Source organism: Olea europaea, chromosome 23, assembly GCF_002742605.1.
Source record: "Olea europaea var. sylvestris chromosome 23, O_europaea_v1, whole genome shotgun sequence".
NCBI lineage: Eukaryota > Viridiplantae > Streptophyta > Magnoliopsida > Lamiales > Oleaceae > Olea > Olea europaea.
The window spans coordinates 3,109,021-3,125,206 of record NC_036259.1 but is presented as its reverse complement, the minus strand read 5'-3'; the positions used below and the strand labels follow the sequence as shown (position 1 = coordinate 3,125,206).

At 32.6% G+C, this 16,186-nt stretch overlaps 1 protein-coding gene across 1 annotated transcript; it reads right to left on the bottom strand.

Moving 5' to 3' along the window:
- Positions 1 to 226: 226 nt before the first annotated feature.
- Positions 227 to 2,439, bottom strand: LOC111372125 (protein O-linked-mannose beta-1,4-N-acetylglucosaminyltransferase 2-like). Its single transcript, XM_022994313.1, has 3 exons — positions 2,151 to 2,439; positions 1,912 to 1,980; positions 227 to 1,562 (listed from the first exon to the last, which is right to left on the bottom strand). Exons 1-3 carry the CDS (start codon positions 2,287 to 2,289, stop codon positions 385 to 387), a joined length of 1,386 nt encoding a protein of 461 aa, XP_022850081.1. The 5' UTR covers positions 2,290 to 2,439; the 3' UTR covers positions 227 to 384.
- Between the last annotated feature and the right edge of the window lie 13,747 nt (positions 2,440 to 16,186).

Below are 16,186 nucleotides of genomic sequence, written 5' to 3'. Positions count from 1 at the left end.
TTAGCTTTTAAAAGAGCGAATGATGTATGAAATAGGATTTAGGTAACTAAAAAAAAATCAACGACAACTTGAAAGCATTTAAAGTTCGATGGTAACTTTAAACCATTTAAAAAAACTTTAGTAACAATTGAGTTATTTAAACCACTGTCCCACTCCAAACTTGTGTATGTTACCAACTTCCCAAATCATTAAGGGACAAAATTACCTTCCAACATTTTGAACTATGTAGAGGTGTAAAAATGATCATATCACAACATAAGAAGTAACATATATAAGATGTAGTGGGAAACCAAGATTACATAACCAGCTCTTTTCTATATGAATAGATAATTGAAAAGAAAACATAAAAGCAAAAAGAAATAAGTACATAACATGGAATTCAAGCTAATGGTGTAAAATCTCCATAGCTGTAGCCAGTGTTCCTTTAAACCTATGCAAATCAATTGTCACATTTTGCTGATCCAAGTATATTTTATTAAGAGCATCCCAACCCTTGATACGAAGAGATATTGCATCTTTAATAACTGGATGATCCAACGGATACCGTTTACTTAAAGAACTCTCTGTAATCTTAATCTTGTATTCCAAGTACTTTAAGTTCATACCATCAGATGGTTCTCCAAAATCTGTTCTAGCAAATTTATCAATGCCTCCGAACGGAATTATTTGGATTAAAACCGCGTTATCCGGGAGAAAAACCATGTTTGTTAAACCAGCTCCATGAACTCCCATTAGTACATCACAAGAATTCACTATTTGTGCAAATTTTGAAAGGTTTGTCGAATGATTAGCCTCGTCTACAATAACTTCAAATCCCAGTTTGCGAGCCAGTCGAGTTATTTCAGCGACGTTTGTTACCAAACGAGTCTTTTTCCTCGATATAATCATCAAACGAGGCTTTTTCTTCTCCCCCTTCTTCAACTTGATCGCCTTTCCTCTCTCGAGTGAGTAAGTTTGTCGAAGGAACTGTCTAAAGTTGTACATCGACAATTCATTATTTCGAGATTTTGATGGATTGATTTTAAGCTCTTTGTAAAATTTAAGGCCAACGACGACTTTTGTATAGCAATGTACTTCTTTTCCTTCATCTATGTCGACGATCTCATGTCGGGATAGTTTGTTAAGCAATCCTCGGAATTTTGATACCCACCACGGTTTTGTGTCAGTCGTAAGAAAATGTACGTCCCTTTTGAACCTCAACGATGTCGAATATATTGGAATCACCAAATCTGAGAAATCATGGAAATGGTTACCTGAATATCCTCCAACTGAGAAAAGGATGGCTGGAAAACTATGATTTTTAGTACACATTGGAATGTCGTCCTTATTATTTGCTAATGTGACTGTCCAGTTCTTAACACGCTTCATTGCCCCTAAATTCACCTTTCTCGCGTAAGGTTGAACTCGCCAAGAATTGTTTCCAGCTGAGACGTTTATACCAGACGTGACAAAAAACACGGTGGAAGAATTCGCTCGAATCCTTACGTCCCCTTCAATTTTACAACAGTCTGCCATTGGTTTTAAAATGCAGTATATTGGCTCAACTTCCGTCTTTTCAATTGCTGCAAATGAGAAACTGAGTTCAGAATTCAAATGGAGAAATTGATGGCTTTTCAGCAAGCTCTCTTATCAGTACATAGAAGTACTAGCACGTGTATCAACTGCAATGAAAAGGGAAGAATTTGAAACTAAATTCCTGCATCAATTGTCCTTCTGGTTAAACATATCAGTCGTGAATAGCATGATTAACGGCTGTGATTGAGCATCGTATGTAGTGTGTAGCATTTTATGCACGAAAGATGAAACATGAAACTCTATCATAAATGTCTATCAGTTGTGGCACTCGACGAATGATACAAGGAAATATCAAATTTTTATCAAGCATTATACCTGTTGGCAGGGAAATCTCACCTGTATTATTAAATCCAAGCTTGTCCTCAATGGCATCAATTGACAATTGCAAATTCACAGCATCGCCAACTGCAACAAAGAGCCAAATTCTCAAATGAGCAAACCAAATGACTAATGTGGTCGAGTTGTACATGCACTCAACAGTACAAAGAACAAAAAGAAAAGTTAAAAACTTGTGCATTGTACTGTTTAGCAAGTCTCTAGCATTACACGCTGTGAATTAGCCAAGAAAGACTTACGGATCGATAAGGGATGCAAACAAGGCTTGAAAGTCGAGTAAATGCTCAATGCAACGATCAAGCTTATGGAGAATGCACAAAACCCAAATCTTTTGCGCTCAAATTTGCTAAAGCTTTTTGCAAATATGGGATCATACATCTTTACGTACAATTCCAGCAGAAATTGCTCACTTCGATGAAAAATATGCACTTAAATGTGCCACTACTTAAAATGCACTTACTTATCACTCAAGGTAATAGCTAGATCCCTTAATTGACGCTACCTCTATTTGCTTCTTTTTTATTTTTATTTTTATTTTATTTTTGTTTTGTGTGTGTGTTTATGGGTTCACAGTTTATATTGTTTAGGTAGTAGTGGTTGTTAATTGACAGTATGGTGCCTTGAAAGGATTACCTCAACTGAAGTCACCTCAAAATTGATACTTGAAATAATTTGCAATAGATTTGTCTGGTATAAGTCGAGTTTGGTAGTTGGAAGGCCGTAGTCGACTCCATAGTATAATGGACGGTGATATATAATCTAACATAATGAGCCCAACAAGGTTTATTTCCAAGATATGAAATAAAATAATGTGATGAAGGCGATTTTTAGATGGTTTTTCTTTTTCAAAAACTTTAATGGGTTTTTCACTTGTGGCTAAAAGAAACCACGTCGCAAGATAGTTATTATAAGTCAATTGAAAGCTCGCTAGTCTTTGTTTACCCCTGGACAAACAACAAATGTATTGTTGACAGCAAACAAAATCCCAGATTCCACAAACATGTTTGTCCTGGCTGCTAGGCCTTATCTCACTTCAGTTTTCCCATTTGATAATTCAATCACTATTGGCGTCTTGAAATATAAAAATTCGAATTTCGAGAAGGAAAAGCAGACTCCAATGCCACCGTTACCTCACCAATGGAGGAAACATTTCTTGAATGGACTCCGTAGTCTTGCATCGGCCGAATAACCAAGCAGAGTTCACAAGAAAGTCGACGGAAGAGTGATCACGACTATAAGCCTAAATATACAAGATTGCCCTCCCAATCAAACATGTAAGGCAATGGGAACAAAAGAGTCACCCATCGATGAACAACCCATCATTCTTTCGTCCTTCCATGTCGTAACTCAAAACACATTACAACTCCCGGCAGGACTTTTCCTAGACTTCCAGGGAAGGCCACCACACGAATTTGTTGGAATTTGGTTCAAAGATTGGAAATTTTGGTGAAGTATAAACTTGAAATGTGACTGTGTGGTCAGATATTTGGACTTGATCCGATAGTCAAACTATAAAAATAAATAGACTAACTTGTTCTAATAATCGAGTAGATTGTCGTAATATATTTGGAATTTCAAAATCAATTCTGAATGAATGAAAAACTGCCGTTGAAAAAAAAAAAAAAAAGGGCCAAAATCAACTAACAAGGCTGCTCAAGCAACAAAGCTGTCACTAGAGCGATAAGCCAGCACCAGGCGAGTAAAAAGTTTCTATTGAAAAGGTGTCACTGGCGCTCAAGCGAAAAGTTAGCGACAAGCGAGCAACATAAGAGATGCGTCCCTTTGAGCAACATAAGAGATGCGTCCCTTTGAGAAGGTTGCTAAATTTTGGGACGTGTTTCTTTGCTCACAACCTCTCCTCTTCTATAAATAGGACCATTTGAACATCCATTATGAATGTACATCATTGGGATGAATCTTTCATTAAAAACTCTCCAAAATTCATTTCAAAAATTATTTTCTTGTAGAGAGGAGAAAATCATTTGAGTTCGCAGTAGCTGTGATTTGAAGTGATTCAACCACAAGTTGTATCCGTTGTATCTTTGGAGACAAGTGTCGTAATCTGTTAGCACCATTGTTGGACAATTTTGTTTTAAGGAAAAAGTGTTATATCACTTGCCACGGACTTTCTTTCTTCTTTCATTCTCTTTCCTTTCCTTTTATTTTTGTTCAATATATATATATTGAATTTAATTACGCTCCTGGAAATTAAATTTAACCATTTGCTTTGTCAATTACATATAACCCTTTCACTACACAAATCACCAACAATCTTAAGACAAACATTTTGTGGTTGTTTGTTGAAAACAAATCATTTCTCTTCATCTTTAGAGTAAGCCATCGTATGTTATCCCCTTTTTTGTCATTTTATACATTTTAACTTCTATTTGTGCAACAAAAAAATGAAACCATTGCAAGCCAAACAACTAATGATATGAATCATGTGCTTCCGCTTGTTGCTACACTAGTACCAAACTCTCATATTCCACATGGGGAAAAATAAAAAAAGTTTGGAGGTGTGAACTCCAAAAGATGTTCTATCTTATGATTTTGAATTTGACAAGATTCTTAAAAGCAATACAAGGAGAAAATGATCGTTAATCGATTATTGCCTTAGATGTATGAAAGCACTCAAATTTTCTTTACAAAAACTATATACTAAATGGTTTGAAAAATACATTATTTAGAGTATATAGTTCGATGGATTCAGCCAAAGTTCTATGGGATTCATTGGAGAAAAAGTACAAGATCAAGGATGTTAGAACAAAGAAGTTTATTGTCGGCAAAATGGTAAACTCCAAGACTGTGATAAGCTAGGTACAAGAACTTCAAGTTCTACTTCATGACATAAATGCAGAAAAGATGAAATTGAGGAAATCCTTCTAAGTTACAGCCATCATTAAAAAACTCACACCTCTGTGGAGAGATTTCAAGAACTACCTCAAGCACAAATGCAAAGAGATGAACTTGGAAGAATTGATAGTTTGTTTAAGGATTGGAGAAGATAATAAAAAAATCAAAAGAAAATCTATTGTTCAACTTGGAGCGAATTTTGTTTAAACTAGTTCGAAGGTTGTCAACAAAAAGCGTAAAATCTCCAATGATGCACCAAGAAGAGAAAACTCTAAGAATGCCAAGAAGTTTAAAATTAACCGTTACAATTGTGAAAAAGTCGGACATAGGTCAAACGAATGTCGAAAGTTGAAGGAGACTGTACAGGCAAACGTGGTTGAAAAGGACATCCTATATTAAGGGGTTCAAGAGATGAGTCCATCTACGATTGTTTCTGAATGCAGCACAACTGGTAATCCAAGGGGTTAGTGGGTTGACACTGGTGCTACCCACTATATTTGGGCAGATAAGATCATGTTCTCAAATTATCATGAATTGAAAGGAGAACCGTTGGATTTTATGCGCAATATTAAAGAGATGAAAAAGATAATCAACACAAGAATTTACGTGGTTAGGCGGTGTGCCTACGTCCACGAGAGCGAAGGGGAGATTTCTTTATTCAATAGTAAAAAATAGGGTTACAACATATTATTTATACTAACCCTAGTCTGGACCTATATAAGACTTTAAGGCCTGTACAGGAAATACCCCGGTACAGCGTCCCTAGCAACCAGACAGTGAATTAAACCAACGCAAGGTCGATGTCGTCGCTCCGCTCCTCTCACTCTACTCCGCTCCGCACTGGCATCGGTCCATTTGATCCAGGACCTGTGTTCCACTCTATATGAGCCACATGCACAACAAGAACAATTGCTCATAAGAAACTCTACAAGTTCAAAGGTCAAAGGACTTGGAAAAATCACATAGAAAATTACTTTCAGGAAAGAACTAGTCCTCAATAATGTCTTCCATGCGTCGAACATTCACAAGAATATGGTTTCGAGGTCTATACTTAGCAAGAATGGGTTTAAACTTGTACTTGTATCAAACAAGTTCATACTTACCAAAAATGGTATGTTTGTAAGGGTTATCTTGGTGAATGAATGTTTAGAATGAACGTCCTTACAATTGTATCAAAAAGCATTATGATTAAAAATTCCAATTTTGTTTATATGCTTGCGTTGTCTTGTTTATCGCATAGACGATTAGGACATGCTAATTACAAATATGTAAGCAAACTTATGAATCAAAGCTTAATTACGACGCTTAACATTGATCCTAATTATAAATGTAAAGTATGTGTTGAAGTAAAATTAGCGAAAACACCTTTTCATTAGGTTCAAAGGAAAACAACACCTTTAGACTTAATATATAACGATATATTTGATTTGAAATTTGTTCAAACTAAAGGTGGTAGGAAATAATTCATAACTTTTATCAATTACTACATAAATTATTGTTATGTCTTTCTACTGTAAAGTAAAGATGAAGCCTTAAATGTATTCAAACATTATAAGAGGAAGTTGAGAATCAAGTTGGTAAACGAATAAAAAATATTCGTAGTGATAGAAGTGGAGAATATGGGGTACCGTTTGAAGAATATTATTTTGAACATGGAATCATTCATCAAATAGTGGCACCTTACTCACCTTAATCAAATGGTGTTACTAAATGTAAAGATCGAACTCTTAAAGAGATTATGAACGCAATATTGATAAGTTCTGGTCTACTCTAGAACTTGTGGAGGGAAGCTATTCTTTTGGCAAATGTCTTTCTTAACAAAATCACTCTTAAGGAAATGGGAGAAACTCCATGTGAACTATGCAAAGGTCATCCTCCGTCTTACCAACACTTGAAAGTGTAGATGTGTTTGACTAAGATTGAAGTACATAAGCTTAAACAAGTTAAAATCGGTCTTAAGATGATTGATTGTATTTTTAATGGATACGTCAATAATAGTAATGTATATCATTTCCTTGTAAATAAATCTAAAATTCAAGATGCATATGAAGGAACCATAATTGAATCAAGAAATGCATCACTCTTTTATAATGTTTTTCATGTAAACATAAGGAAAATGCAAGTTTAAATAAAAGAATTTATGAAACTACGAATGACATTTCAAATGAGAAAGAACAAATGCATAGTAAAAGGGCTAGAAGATCTCTTTAGTTTGGCCCAAACTTTCTAACCTACAGTAGAAAATGATCCAAAGTCTTTTGATAAAATAATGTCTACATCGAAAGCACAGCATCAGAAAGAAGCTATTAATAGTGAGATAGATTCATAATGCAAAATCATACTTGGGAATTGGTTGATTTACCTCCAGGATATAAGCCTTTAGGGTGCAAATGTGAAACCATACTTAAGAGTTGGTTGACTTACGTCACTTCGATAAAGTTTTTAATTGTAATTGCAGCATCATATAACATTGAGATTCATCAAATGGATGTAAAAATAGCATTCCTAAATGGTATGTTAAAAGAGGAGATATACATGGAATGACTTGAAGGATTCATCTCTCCTAATCACAAACAAAAGTTCTCTAAACCCGTTAAGTCTTTGTATAAATTGAAACAAGCTCTTAAACAATGACACTAAAAGTTAGACAAAATGATGTTGTCTAGTGAATTTAACTTAAACAAGTATGAAAAGTGTATATATATAAAGCATTCAACGAAAACCTATGTGATTGTATATTTATATGTAGATGACATGTTGATAATAGGCAATAGTCACGAAATAATACTAAACACCAAGATAAATGTTAACAAAACATTTTGATGTGAAAAACTTAGGTGTCCCTAATCTGATATTAGGAATTAAGATATCTAAAAAAAATTTTAAAAAAAATTCTATATTCCCGATCTCACTACATTGAGAATATATTTAAAGGTATACTAAACTTGAGAAAAGTCCTACGAAAATCCCTATTGACACAAGTTTATACTTACTTAAAAATACGGTGAATGTGTGTCACAACTAAAGTATTTACAGGTTATAGGCAGTTTAATGTATATTACAAACTGCACTCGATCGAATATAAAATTTGTTGTGAATAAATTTAGTAGATTCACAAGTAATCCAAGACATTATCATTGGAAGACTTTGACAATGTTTCTTAGGTATTTGAATTATACCTTGACCTGTGGACTACACTTCACAAAATATCACGCGATATTAGAAGGATATTGTTATGTGAATTAGATATCCAACATGAAGGATTCCAAGTCTAGTGGTTATATATTTACCATTGATAGAGCTGCTATATCATGGAAGTTAACAAAGTAAACGTGTATAATTTGATCAACGATGAAATCGAAGTTTATTGCTTTGGACATGGTTGGAGAAGAAGTAGAATAGCTTCATAACTTCTTGGAAGATATTCTATATTAACTTAAGTCGGTACTTGCAATAGGTATACATTGTGATAGTTAATCGGCTATTGAAAAAGTGCAAAACAGATTTTATAATGGTAAGTCTAGACATATACATTGTAGACATAATACTATTAAGCAACTGATCTCTAATGGTATTATCTCTATAGACTATCTGAAATCAAAGGAAAACATCACAGATCCTTTTACATAAGGTAACTGAGAGATCAAGTACATTGTCTATCGAAAGGTATGAATCAAAGCCTACTACGTAAGAATCTTTATAATTGTAATCCTACTTTGTTGACTGAAAATCCCAAGATCTTGGTTCATGAGTAAAACTAAGTTATGAAAACTCAATGAAACACTTAGGAAAATACTTCCTAACTTATTCCTATGAAAATTAAAGTGTTGTTTATAGAATGTGAAATATTAGATATGTTTTTAATGTTTCCTATATTTTAATTATGTCAAGTGAAGTATAACAGATTATTCTTAATAAGAGGTCATTTATGAAAATGTACGATGGGGCCAATTCAACAAAAATTGTTCGAGTCTAAAATTTTCTAAACACTTATGAAACCCAAGAGTGGTTTCATAGTGAAAATGAACCAAGTCATGAAAATCATGAATGATTTAGGGAAGACATCTATGTAAGTATTGTTATCCTGGTTTATATCAATTGCTGAAAGGTTTAAGACATCACATTCACCAATTAGCCTAGTAAATTCTATAGTATTTCACTAGATAACTTTCAAAGCCGAAAACTACCTCACTTGATGCAGTATTTTTCTACTATCTCTCTACGATGCATCATATTTTCACATAAGATGAACATATTTGAATTTTCATTCTTGTGGGGATTGTTGGAATTTGGTTTAAAGATTGAAATTTTTTAGTTAAGTGTAAACTTGAAATAGGCTTTGTGCCAACTTCAGCCAAATATTCAGACTTAATCTAATAGTCAAATTATAAAAAAATAGACAAACTAATTCTACTCATTGAGTAGATCGTTGTAGTATATTTAGAATCTTAAAATCAATTTCAGAGGAATGAGAAATTGCAGGCTAAAGTTGAAAGAAAAACAAAAAGAAAAGAAGCCAAAATCAACTAACACTGTCGCTTGAGCGACAGACTAGCCCCAAACAAGCAGTGAAACTGTTGCTCAAGTGATAAGCCAATACCAGGCGAGCAAAAAGTTTTTATTGAAAATGTGTCACTGACGCTCGAGTGAGAGGCCAGCAACTGGAGGCGAAAATAATGGATGCGTCCTTTCATGAAGGTTCCTGAGTTTTGAGGCATGTCTCTTCAATCACAACATTTCTTCTTCTATAAGTAGGACCCTTTAGCCTTCCATTATGGATATATATCATTGGCATTAAGTCTTGCATCAAAAACTCTCCAAACTTCATTCCAAAATTTATTTTCTTGTAGAGAGAAGAAAATCGTTTGAGTTTGCTATTGCTTGTATTTGAAGGGCTCCTACCACAAGTTGTATTCGTTGTGTCTTGGGAGACAAGTTCTTTAATCCATTAGCACCAGTGCAAGACAATTTTGTCTTAAGGAGAAAGTGTTTTATCATTTGCCTTGAATTTTCTTTTATCTTTCATTCTCCTTCCTTTTCTTTTGTTTTTATTCTATATATATTGAAACCTTATTTGACCCACATTTTTTCAAAAAAAATACATTCTTAAACAATGTTATCATTTCAATCACACATTCTTCAATAAAATAATATTACACGTAAATTCAAAATTTTTCCTTATTTTTTAACTACAGATTTTCCATCAATACACTATTCAAAAATGCATTCTTATAAAAATAATGTAGCTCAACAAGGGCTGATTTTAATTATGCTCCTGCAAATTATACTTAACCATTAACTTTGTTAATTACAAACAACCCTTTCAATGCACAAATCACCAAAAATTAAACTACACAGGCGTGGATCCCCTATCGTTGGAAGGGGGTTCCGAAATTTTGATTCTTCCAAGGATCCGAGTTATTACAATCTAGTGGATCCTCCAGAGAGGAACACAGTGGCAGTTCCAGTGGAAGGGTGGGCAATAATTAGGCTAAATGCAGACAATCCTGGAGTATGGTTTGTAGATTGCCATCTTGAAGAACGTACGACTTAGGGTCTAGCCATGGGATTTATAGTTAAAAATGGACCAAAACCGTTGCAGTGTGTGCTTCCACCTCCTTGCAATTTGCGCCCGCCTGCTGAGTTTTTTTTGTAGCAATTTGAGTTTGAAGCACATTTGTTTGAACAATTGTGAGTTTTAAATGCAGTTATTTTAGGTGGTTTTGGGGAGAGTCAAGTTTCTTGAGTAATAGAAAAGTAACTGTCGAGAAAGGTTAATATAGTAGCATAAGATTGATGTTTATTGAGCAAAATCATAAAATGATTTTCAAGAATACTTAACTAAGCTTATAAAGTTTGCAAAGAAGTTAAAGAAATAAGTGAGTTAAATGTTTTATTGATAATTGAACTTATAACCTACGTCACGTTTTACTCACTGAACTTTAAAATGCTTCTAATTGGTCACTAAATTTATACCTCTGTCATGCTTTACTCATTGAATTTTAAAATGCTCTTGAGTAGTCACTAAACTTTTAACACGTTTCCATCCATCGCTCACTCACTATGTTTCATTAATCACCGAACTCATATATCAGTCACAATTTACTCATTGAACTATAAAATGCTTTCGAGTGATCACTGAACTTCATAATATTTTCAGGTGAGGTTGATTTTCTGTGAAATTACTCTAAATTAAAAATAAAATAAAATAAATATCAATTAAATAATGAAACTCTCAATCTAAGATGAGAATATTGATATTGGTCAAGAAGATATAATTTCTTTAGTCGTCAAAAACTATGTATAAGACGAGAATATTGACATAAATATTAATTTAGTCATAATATTCATTTATGTCAAGAAAATAAAATAGGAAAATTATTTCTTTATTTCAATTGAAATCGTAGACCCAAATCAAGAAAATAAAAAAATTATATCTCAAATCGGTTATAAAATTTTCAATTTAGAGTCAACAATATTAATAAAAACTAAAAAAAAAATTAATTTTTTAGAATCGTCACAAGGTAATTCAAGAGAAAAGAAAAGCGTCGTTTTCGTGTAAATTATTATATACTTCAAAATTTTCAATTTTTGAACACTTGAATTCAATAAGTATAACGATCAGCCATCAATCGGAAGTATTTTAAAGTTTAGTGAATAAAGTATGACAGAAGTATAAGTTCAGTGAGTAAAATTTGATGAATGTATAAGTTTAGTGACTAATAAAATATGTTGAGTAAGTGATGGAGTGCAATGTGTTAAAATTCAATGATCGCTAAAAAGTATTTTAAAATTTAATGAGTAAATCGTGACAGAAGTAGAAGTTCAATGACTAATGAAACATTGAACTCAAAATAAGTTCTAAAATAAATAAGTTTTTGTATTGGACTATGGTTAACCTTAAAAATAAGTTAAAAATTATGCGTTCAAATATGTTTGGATACATAAAGTTGCCCAAGAGTTTAACTTTTACTCATCTTTAAACGTGACAAACATGTTCTATACACGTATTTTTCGCGAAACATTAACTGAATTTACTATTTATATATTCATAAACTCATGACGAGGCATCATGATTCATGATGATAATTCAACTCTTTGTAGTAGTGTCAAAATGGATTGGTTCCATTTTACACAATTAAACTTTTTTTTTTCTTTTTTTTAAGTTCACAATTCAAAATAACTCGTGCAAAATAAGTACCTTTTCTTTACAAGTTCTGTCCAAAACTTGTTTTTGTGTACTAGTAACTTACACGATATTACAAATAGAGTGAGTATGAAAAATAGATTTCTAGAGTACCATCTACCATTTATAAATTGCATAATCTGTCAAATTACAATTATTTATATATTTTATGAAATCAACTAGTATGGAATTGATCTCCTGTGCGCAGTAGATTTTTAAATTTGTTTTCTTGGAAAACAAATTTAAAAACCAACCGTCGATGTGACAACGTGTTATCTTTCACTCATTTATTTATTTATAATTGAAATGAGGGCGCAAATGGTCCTCAACTTATGTGGTTGTTGTGCAAATGATCTCCAACATATAAAATTTGGCACAAACATCCCTAACATTCCACTCAATAGGCAGAATTGGTCCTTTAGGATATTTTCATCCAATTAACCTTTAAAAAAGTCAAATTTTTTTATTTAAAAAAATACTAGACTGTCCTTACTTATAATAAAATAAAAAAAGTTGGAATGAAATAAAAATATGACATTAATAAAATACATCTCATCATACCAATCAATTTCTCATAAATGCATCTTCAGTGCAAGTCCATGCTTTAAAATTTGAAGTAAAATAGAAAATACTTATTAAAAAAAAACTATAATAAGGACTCTCTTAAGATGTGGAAGTAAAAAAGAAAATACTATAAAATTTTGAATATACATAAGTTCGACCTTTTTAACTATCAATTAGATTGAAAGCATCCAAAATGACTAATTATGCTCATTAAGTAAAAGGTTAAAGTTGTTCTCATCAAGATTAAGAAGTTAGGGACCATGTTCACATCAACGCCATATGTTAGGGACCTTTTTTGCCAGTTTCCCTTTATAATTTAAACTTTGCAAACAACTTCCAAACATGCTTTGCATTTTATTTTTTTTATTTTTTTTTTTTTTGGTTGTATGGTGGCAAAACAAGTAGGTTACTTGGATAAAAGAAATCATTTTTATTAAAGTAAGACGAGTTCCACTTATAATTACTGCAAAACACTTTCGTCAAAATTTACGAAAAATAATATTTGACTTAGTTTAGTTAATTTACGCCAATTTAATTGAAGGTTAAGTTACACGTTATCGATCCACTATAAGAAATAACTCTTCTAATTGGACAAAATATTTTTTGATAACGTTAAAATAGATTGGGTAAATTCTAGAGTAATATAAAATATGATCATTTGTCGTCTTATTCTTTAACAAAAGTTCTTTAATAAAAACTAAGATCAATAACTTACAAGTCGATTATAATAAGATGAGAAATGTATTTCACGACAAATATGAATATTAAATGAGTAGTAATTTGATATATAGTTTGGGCATTAGGGGTGAGTCAGTTCGAGTATTTCAATATTTGGACCCTTCATTACACTTCCATTATTTCATGAATGAAATAACTCGGGTCCACTTAATTAATGGAATCATTCCCAAACCCAAACTGTCAATTCTATTTTTTAAGTTCAGTTTTATTTAGCTAACAATATAAAGAGCGCCTAAATATTAATAAGAAACAAAATGTTACCAAAAACACATTTCAGCACTCTCATAATCCACTGCAAATAAGCTACAAAACAATATCCAATTTCGATTGCGGCTTTATGTGCAACACCTCAAGAAGGGTCTGTGGAGCGAGTAGTGTGACGTGCAATCAAAAGTAGGTACAAACAAGTGATATGTTTCAATTATTCAATTGAATCAATGTGATTGATTAGTGTACTTGATAATTGGATCTTGCAAACTAGCTATTTGTTGGGTCTTTGCAAACTAGCTATTTGTTGGGTTGGATTATGACATTCGATTTAAGAGGCGGATACCCGCTTCAGATATCATTTTCGATTACCCGTCCGACTTGCATGTGTTAAGCATGCCACCAGCGTTCATCCTGAGCCAGGGTCGAACTCCTTCATCCTTTCTGAAGTTTCGATGGAAAGATTCCTCTACCAACGCAGTCCACTCCATTTGTTAGAACAGCTTCCATTGAGTCTCTGCACCTATCTTTTTTTCTTTCTAAACCTTTGTTTTGGGAAAACAGGATTTGGCTTAGGATTACGGAATTTTTATTGTACTTGCATTTTTAGTCCTATTTTTCTTAATCCTTTTCCTAAAAGAAACCTCCTTTTTTTTATTGGATTTGATCCATCCCTTCGATTGATTGTATAGTATCATTCTCGACTATTTCATTTCTTGATGTTAGCAATGTACAGTGGTCAAATAGGATTATTTTCTTGTCGGGACCTTTTACTTTCCATTTCGCTCGCTGCTACTACGGGAATCGCTTTTGCTTTCTTTTCCTTTGGCTACTGATATGTTTCAGTTCGCCAGGTTGTCTCTTGCCTGCCCATGGATTCAGCAGCAGTTCGAAAGGTTGCCCTATCGATATTCAAAATCATTCCATTCAGTATCTTTTACTCTATCAAAGCGTCGGATTTCTAACCTCTGATTCTGGTTTGATTTTGATTCTGCTCCAAAATGTTAGATTTAGGTTATAAATGTTCGCTCTTATGTACAAAGAACTTCGTGTGTATATTTCCCTAAAATGATCGGGCCTCTCATTTAAATTTCATGTAGAAGATTTGATATGATATAAATGAATGAAACTTCTAATTTACTTATTTTTTATTTTTCAGCGTTGCCGATTTCTTAGTAGGAAATTTTCAGATTTTAAGATTCATATTTGAACAATTTTGACATTTTAAATCAAATGAAAATGGGCAAAAATTATGGCATGTCGCTCTTCTTTAATATATTCATTTCTTAGTGCAAATATGCTTCAAAATTTATGAAATTTCTATTTATAAAGAAAAAATTTTAACGTGAGAAAAGTTTTCTTTAATGTTTTCTATCAAATTTAGATTCTTGCTTAAGATTTTACAAAAATTAATATTTTCCTTCGTAAAATCGAACACAGCCTTTGGCAAAGTTGATCGATTGTGATGCTAATTGTTCTTCTCTTCATATAGATATTTCATGTACATATAAAATCTCGTTGAGTCAAAACCTATAAATCAATTTATTACACTTGTTTGGATTTCATTATCATCTCATTATAATTTTAAGATCAAAATAAAATATTAATTTCATGAAACATTTATTAAGACAAATAATTACTATTCATTTCAACTACCCATTTCTATCAAATTATTCTTTAAAAATTCTTTATAAAAAGTTCATTTTATTACACTAATTGAGTCCTTCATAAATTAAATAAGAAAAAATATTCAAAATATATAAAAATATATTTTTCTTTTCGCCAACGTAAGTGATTCCACCAATTAAATTCTTTCAGAAAGCGTGTTTTTGTGCAGTGTCGGGGTGGTGTGAGGTTTTACCTTTTAAATTTCGGAACCTTCAATACATTCCTAGGGTTAAATATCCTAATTGTCACCTAACTTTCTAAAATATTTCTCACTTGTCATTGATTTTTAAAAGTTTTCCGATTTGCCGATTAACTTACTAAAATATTGTTACCCTATATGTCAATCGTCACTCACCTTTTTGTAAACACATGTCACTCGCGATTTTGAAGATGGGGCATATACTAACTTCGAAGCATGCCACATGCGAAAATTCCTCTTTCCATTTTATCAATTATGTTAACTTTTAAAAGAGCACGTGACGTGCGAAATAACATTTTGATAACTTCCGTTGCAAATTTGAAAATTTTTAAAGATCAAGGACAAACCGAGCAATATTTTAAGAAAATCAGTGACTACTTAAAAACTTTTAAAGTTCAAAGATAACTTAAAACTATTTAAGAAAGTTTAGTAACAATTGAGATACTTAAACTACTCTCCCACTCCAAACTTGTATATTTTACCAACTTTCCAAACCACTAAGGGACAAAATTATCTCCAACTTAAATTTCGACAAGTTGAACTAAACAAGCTCGTCTCATAAAAAACGAGCCCCAATGACCAACATGGCCTTTGTGGGCTCTGGGCCAAAGGACCCACCCTCATTCGAACTCATTTGAACCCAATTTGATCCTTCGACCCTTCACCAATTTTTCGAGTCGATATGATAAGTAACAAAAATAAGGTGTGGTGGGGTGGGATGGGAAACCAAGATTACAAAACCAGCTCTTTCCCACATGAATAGATATTTGAAAAGAATACATAAAAATGAACTCCTCTTATTGTTAGTTGGACAACGATGCAAATTCGTGCTTATAACGCAGATAAAAAGAAAGTTGTCA

What these genes read in the sequence shown, in the direction of transcription:
- LOC111372125 (XM_022994313.1), bottom strand. Translation starts at nt 2,289, where the DNA reads ATGTATGATCCCATATTTGCAAAAAGCTTTAGCAAATTTGAGCGCAAA. An exon ending in TTTGCATCCCTTATCGATCC is followed by an intron (nt 1,981 to 2,150) that starts GTAAGTCTTTCT and finishes TCTTTGTTGCAG; the next exon opens with TTGGCGATGCTGTGAATTTG. An exon ending in GCTTGGATTTAATAATACAG is followed by an intron (nt 1,563 to 1,911) that starts GTGAGATTTCCC and finishes TCTCATTTGCAG; the next exon opens with CAATTGAAAAGACGGAAGTT.